Source organism: Micropterus dolomieu, unplaced genomic scaffold (genome assembly GCF_021292245.1).
Source record: "Micropterus dolomieu isolate WLL.071019.BEF.003 ecotype Adirondacks unplaced genomic scaffold, ASM2129224v1 contig_12868, whole genome shotgun sequence".
In the NCBI taxonomy this organism is placed as follows: domain Eukaryota; kingdom Metazoa; phylum Chordata; class Actinopteri; order Centrarchiformes; family Centrarchidae; genus Micropterus; species Micropterus dolomieu.
The window spans coordinates 1-7,331 of record NW_025741854.1 but is presented as its reverse complement, the minus strand read 5'-3'; the positions used below and the strand labels follow the sequence as shown (position 1 = coordinate 7,331).

At 44.0% G+C, this 7,331-nt stretch overlaps 1 protein-coding gene across 1 annotated transcript; it reads right to left on the bottom strand.

The window, feature by feature from the left end:
• Nucleotides 1-1,404: 1,404 nt before the first annotated feature.
• Nucleotides 1,405-7,205, bottom strand: LOC123966180 (chromobox protein homolog 2-like; the record flags this gene model as incomplete). The annotated part of the gene is made up of 4 exons (XM_046042384.1): nt 1,405-5,879; nt 5,954-6,023; nt 6,865-6,930; nt 7,015-7,205. Coding segments are annotated over 4 exons (1,782 nt in total), but the record flags the coding sequence as incomplete, so codon positions are not given.
• Between the last annotated feature and the right edge of the window lie 126 nt (nt 7,206-7,331).

Below are 7,331 nucleotides of genomic sequence, written 5' to 3'. Positions count from 1 at the left end.
TATGTAATGATAATGATAACTGATGATAATATATAATAGTATCTAATGATAATAATAACTGATGATAATAATATATAATAGTATGTAATGATAATAATAACTGATGATAATATATAATAGTATCTAATGATAATAATAACTGATGATAATAATATATAATAGTATGTAATGATAATGATAACTGATGATAATAATATATAATGATAATGATAATTGATATAATATATAATAATAACTGATGATAATAGTATCTAATGATAACTGATGATAATAATATATAATAGTATCTAATGATAATGATAACTGATAATATATAATAGTATCTAATGATAATGATAACTGATGATAATAATATATAATGGTATCTAATGATAATAATAACTGATGATAATAATATATGATAACTGATGATAATAATATATAATAGTATGTAATGATAATTAAACTGATGATGATAATAGTATTTAATAATAATAACTAGTAATGAGCCCTGTGATGGACTTTGCGACCTGTCCAGGGTGTACCCCGCCTTTCGCCCAATGTCAGCTGGGATTGGCTCCAGCGCCCCTGCGACCCTGTACGCAGGATAAGCAGTTGACGATGGATGGATGGATGGTGATAATAAGGATAGTGAGTTACCACTTCCTGTTGTTCCAACAGAACAAGTCACACTACATCAATTTTATATGAAGCAACATTTTTTTAAACTTTTTTGTAGTACAGTTTTTCAGTATAATATGTTTTTGAGGGCGTGTGTGTGATGTCTGCAAAGTTTGGATTTTCAGCAAGCTTGAATGGTTTTGAGTGGAGAACTTCATTTTAATGTGTAAATAGGATGTTTGGGGAATTGGGTGACAAGTTGTGGATTTGTGTTTAGAGTAAAGAGGCATAAATTCAAGAAATGTGTTTAAGCAATCGAGAAAAACTGCAATTGTTTGCTGATTTTATAAATCCTTCCACTGAACTTTAATTATTCTACTGGACAACTATTTTCATTTATTTTTACTTTCTGTCACAGTGCAGACGGATTTATTAAACCGCCCACTCGATTGCTAATCCATTCACAGTGAATTTGTTTGGGTTCATTAAGCACGGATTATTAAGTTTGTTCGGTTCATCGACATGTTTTCTAAATGCTTTTTATATGGTCTTTAAATGGGATTATTCTTCTGTTAATCTGCAGTATTAAACTGGGACTCAGTTCCTTTGCAGCGATTTAATATTTTTCCGTTGATCCACCATCACAAACAGACCAACAGTACACCTGGAGGTGGGTCTGACTATTCTTCTTCTGCCCAGAAACACAGAAGCTGCACTTACTGCCCTGCAGCAACACCTGCTGGTGAAGACGTGAACAGCAGAACCCAGAACACCTGCATACTGGAGTGAATCCACACAGGAACGTTTTCAATCTTTAGGTACTTCTGGTTTATTTCAAATACCTTCAAAATGGCAGAGAGGCACAAGTATCTGAAGCTAGTAAGCCAATGTGAGCACCAGATAGATATCAGATATCACATGAAAAAAAAATATTTACAAATATAAATTAACAGATATTTTCAACTCCAAAAGACACTGTGACAGCAAATGTATTAAAATGGTATAAAACTGGTAAATATAGGTGAGAATGGAAATGTCTCTTTTGAGATGACAAGAAATCAGCTTACATTTATACTGTATGTAGTGCAAGGAATACTGTCAATAACACAAATTAAAAACAAGAATATTCACATTCGTAACACCTTTGGTCCAAAGAGAACTGAAAGACGATTACAAAAACCCGGATGGATGAAAACTGAGTGATCACAGACGAACTTCACTTCTTTTTTTTTTGTTTTGTTTTGAATATTTTGTTAAACATGCTGCCCTGAATAAAGCCACATATTTAGTTTGGATACAGGTCCGACAAGCACAAACGTCCTACTCAAACTAATCATCACAAGCTGCTGAACGGTGGCAGTGGGCTCGGTGGTCTCTGGGAAGAACCTGAGGCACTGGGGAGGTGGAGTCGCACATCCATCTGTCGCTTTTAAATCCCGTTTTTACACCTTCCAATAAAACGCAAACTGAGCCAAGAACTACAGGCAGCAATGATTAATCAATTCGTCACTTGATTTGATCAAGTTTTTATTAGCAGCTACTAAATCTGAACACTTTTCATTTAGGAACTTTACTCAAGGTCCTCTTATTATATTTTTTTGGGGCTTTCAACTAGCAGTTATGTGGTAACTGTGGCGAGCCGATGTAACATTTACTCCTTAAACTTACTAGTCGCCATTTAACAGCTACTTGTACTTATTTATTAGTTACCAGTAGGGCTGAACGATTAATTGCATCTGCGATATTATCGCTCTGGTCACATGACACGCGAGAGTTAAACCAGTCTGCAGACGAAGCAGAAACTTTAGTGTCACACAGGGAATGAAAGTAGCACCCGCCCCCCGCGGGTTACGTGGTGGTCTGTCCTGAGTTACAGCCAGAGCTGCTGACCAGCATCGCAGGCTGCGGGGAGCTCCGGTGTTTGTAGTAGAATTACTAAGCTCATCTATTAAACACAAGAGGCGTCACTTGGTTTTATTTTCGTTGGCCAGCTTTTGAATTCAACCTCAAACTGAGTATTTTTTGTTTGCTTACTGGGACACAGAAAGACGGACTCCTGGGAGATCTGACCTGAGATCAGGACGCATTAATTGGTGGTTGAACTGTGGGGGTTTGTATTGAGCAAACTTAGTTTTTCTTGTGCTCTGTAGGCCGGCCTGATGATGTTATATCATATTATTTAATGCCATGACTTGACTCTCAAATTATCTTTCTCATAGTATTATAATTTAATATTTCTTCTCCACCACTGCTCATATTAATAATTCATGCAGCACCTAATTTCATCATAACACCGGCCTGACCTACAAGAAAGAACAGGGTGTGTGTAATCTAATATTGTGTTGGTCAGACTGCACAGATTTACTGCTTCTCCATTATGAATAATACAGAAGGTAAAGAACTTAAAAATCAATCACCTTTTAAACCGCAATTAGATTATTTTCCAAAATCGTTCAGCCCTACTTACTAGAAACTATTTTTATGCTACCGTTAAAAATTTATTAGATACTAGTACTTCATTTTTAGTTACTAGTGACTAAATTGCATGTTTTTCCCATTAAAATCAACGAGGCAGTTCAGATATCACCTGTTCATTAGTTACTAGAAACTATTTCCATTTTACTAGTATCTATTATTTAGATACTAGTACTTCATTTTTAGGTACTACTAATTATTCCATTTTACTAGTAAGAATTAAAAAGTTACGAGTATCTTTTGGAACAGTTACTAGTAAATACTGAATAGGTACTAGTATCTAAATAATACAAGTAAATGGAAATAGTTATTAGTAACTAGTCAGTTAGTTATTCGTAACTAACACTACAGGTGATATCTGAACTGCAGAGCCCCGCAGATTTTAATGGGAAAAACGTGCAATTAGACACTAAAAATGAAGTACTAGTATCTAATCAGTTGTTACTAGTAAAACGGGAATAATTCTAATACCTAATAAGTACTAGTAGCTTTTAAATAGCGACTACTGAGCACGGTGACCATCACATGCAGTTGAAATCTGAATTTAAAAAAAGGGCTGTGAGTGGACCGTGAGTGAAAATTGTTCTGCATCCAAGGGAAAGAATGAACCTTCAACAGAGCAACCTCAAACCAAACTCCATTCAAAAATGTTAGAATTTAATGCCACCAGCTATCCTCGGTGAGGTCTGTGGTTTTTCTGAGCAACTGGATCGTATTTCAGGGGAAAAAAAGATTTCCAGTTTTAAATTTCTCCAACCACAAACTAAATTCCACTTTAAAAAGAAAGGCCATACATTGAGGTGGCGGCAGATCTCTCAGAGCCAGATATTCCTTTCTACAAATCTGTGGATTATTCTGAGCAACGTGGACTTTATGTCTGGTATAAATTTTAGGTTCAGTACCACAAACCAACATACGTTTACCGCCACTGTTTTGAGATGGAAGGGGGAACAATTTGACCGATCTGACCTGAAGCTTGGACGCTGGTGTCCATTCAGCACCATGTCCTCCACCGCAGACGTTTAATCTAACAGGCCTTGAACTTTTCCTTCTCCGGACACAGACTGCGTTTTAATGTCAGGTGTAAACGGCGTCTAAACGTCAGGGTTCCCACTCCTCTGTGTGTTTGTCTTCTCCTACTTTATGTAACATCGCCGGGTTGATGAAACCACAGAAGCTGTATCGTCTGTTTGGACGCGATGAGTTTCCCTAACTTGTGCATTTCTATAAAGAGCTGAAAGAGTGAAATCTCGGAGCGGTGCAGGAACCCTGAGCGCCGCTGTAGGAGGCGTGGTTAGACAGTCCGGTCCGCTCAGCTCTGCAGACTGAGGCACCATCGCTGACGTCCTTCAGTGATTCCGTGAATTAAAGAATCCCACGCTGGTCGGCGACTCCTTCACCGTCACCGTGATGAAGTTGGCCGTGACATCGGTGACGAACACGTGCTCCAGGAGGCTCCGGGCCGGCCGCCAGTCCGTTTCCGTGTCAGACTCTGTGTTGCCGAGGCTGGGCCTGCTGTTGTTTGGATACAGGGAGGCGCCGTGCTCCGATTCGCTGCTGCTGGTCTCGTCGGAGTCGCCGGTGCTGAGCTCGTTCAGACTCCGGTTCTGAGAGCTGAGCCCGTGCTTCCTGTCCTCGTGCCTCCCGCCGCCGTTCCCTCGGCCGGAGCCGCTTCCCGCCAGCTTCTTAGTCTCTGCCAATGCTTCCTTCCCCCTGTCCTGCCGTAACCTCCCCTGCTCGCCGCCGCCGCCCGCTGCCACAGCAGAGCGCTGCCCGCCGGCTGAGGTTCGAATCTCTTTCATACTCGCCACTCCTCCTTTCACAACAATGCCGCCGCCACTCCTTAAGCTGGACCTGGACGCCGCGGCTCCGCCGCCGCTGCTCATGCTGTTTCCCTGAAGGCTGCTGCCCGCCGGAGGCTTGCTGACGCTCTGCAGGTTGAGCGCTCGCAGGCTGAGCGCCTGGTTGGCTCGGTCCCGAGGCGTCTGCGAGGACGACTGTTTGGAAAGGCTGGAGTGCTGCTTGTGCTGGACCACCCCGGTCTGACCTCCGACGCTCTCCTGCCTCCTCTGGCCCAGCGGGGAGCGCTGGACCGCCTGGCCTCCCGTGAAGCTGCTGTGTAAACCCAACGACCCCGAACCTCCACCCTGTTTCAGAGCAGACGCCTTGAAGCCGTCTGCTCTGCTGCTGCCCGTTTCTGAGATGGAGCGCTTCAGCTCGGACAGAGAGTTCTTACTTTGGGGGGACGGGCTGCTTTTGTTGTAGGAGGAGGAGCCGGAGGACGGAGACATGGAGCGACTGGTCCACATGCAGCTGAGGGACCCGGGTTTGGAGGCGGCTGTCTGGGAGAAGGAGCTGGGGGAGGTGTGCGAGGCGGAGGCGGCCTCTTCTCTGGAGCTCCTGCTCAGCCCGGTGTAGGTGAAGCTGGCCGGCTGCAGAGGTTTCTTCACCCCGGGTCGAGGCTCCTCCCTGGGCGCTCTGACCACCTGGTGGTGACGTGGAGGAGCCGTTGGAGGCGGCGGCGGCGGCGGTGGCGGCGGCGCCAGCGGTCTGCCCTTCGCTTGTCTTAAAGCCCTCAGGTCGGGGTGGAGCGGCTTCCTCCCGCGCTTCTTCTTGTGTGGAGGATCTGCTTGGGCCAGCATGATCTGAGGCCTCTTCTGGGGGGCCGGGTGGACACGAGGGCCGGGCTTCGCCTTCTTTGTGTGCTCTTCATCCTCTGAGGAAGACGAGGAGGCCGATGATGAAAGAACAGAGGAAGAAGAGGACGAGGAGCGGCTGTCTTTTATAGCAGCTGGCTCAGGCGGCTACAAAGAGAAAGAAGAAGAATGAGCGAAACGTCTTGCTGCGTCACAAGAAGTGAAACGTCGAGAGGAATTACCAGAATCTTCCGCGGACGTCCTCTCGGCCTCTTTCCTTTCTTCTGGAACAGAAGCTCCCGCTCTTGTTCTCTAAAAACACATTTACACAATCTTTCAAAAACACACGACAACTTTAAACTGGTCCACAGAGTCTGGCTGTGACCCCCCGCTCAGTCCTTTCATCTGGCTGAAAGCTCTGGTTTTCAATATTAATTTCATTCTTAGCATTTTTGATGTGTTATTATTTAATTGCTTCATCCTTTAAGTCATTTATCAAACACAGGATTTTCTGTTTTTAGATGGTTGTAAAAAACGTCACATGGAAAAATAGAGCGCAGCCGATGTGGGACTGATATCTGAGGATGTTAGATCAGATGTAACGGTGGTCACGAGAACTGAAAAGTGTCGGTACTCATCAGTGGCGGACTGGCCATCGGGAGAGCGGGGCCAAATTCCCGTGGCCTGCAGGCCAATTTGGCCGTTTCAGTTTGGATCAACTCAAAATCACCAAAGATGACGATGCAGTTCGCAACGCTAAGAAGTGAACGTCTATTACTGCAGGAGGAGTTAGGGACACACGATCCATTTCAATCATCAACAACTTTTTGTTTTTCAATATAAAGCTGAGAGATTGTAAAAACAAGTTAAGAATATTCATTCATTCATTAATTATTAACATTGCAAGGCTGTGATTTCAACAGTTTGCTCATTTTATTTTATAGTGACATCACGTCTCTCATCAGTCCGGGACATCCTCGCTGTCACAGCTGTTAGCTGTTTCAGTGCATGATGGGATTTATTGTTTGGTTATTTGCAGAGCGCCCTCTGCTGAAGCTAGAGGATCTCTGTTTATCAGCTGTTACAAACACAGATATCTGAAATCAGCTCATCATGTCCCATAAAAATAATCCACCTTCAAACCAACACGCACCTCTTGTGAAACGCCGCCAGGAGCCTCGGGTCCAGAATATTTTCTTCTGGCTCCCAACTGTTGTGCCTGAAAACACCAGAAAAACTGTTTTAAAGGGACGTTTTCACAAAGCTGGTCAGGATTAATCTCCTGTTTGATAGATTCAGGTACTGGTCTGGTCTGATGTGGACCCTGCAGCCTGTTACTGGTCTGATGTGGACCCTGCAGCCTGTTACTGGTCTGATGTGGACCCTGCAGCCTGTTACTGGTCTGGTCTGATTTGGACCCTGCAGCCTGTTACTGGTCTGATGTGAACCCTGCAGCCTGTTACTGGTCTGGTCTGATGTGGACCCTGCAGCCTGTTACTGGTCTGGTCTGATGTGAACCCTGCAGCCTGTTACTGGTCTGGTCTGATGTGAACCCTGCAGCCTGTTACTGGTCTGGTCTGATGTGAACCCTGCAGCCTGTTACTGGTCTGGTCTGATGTG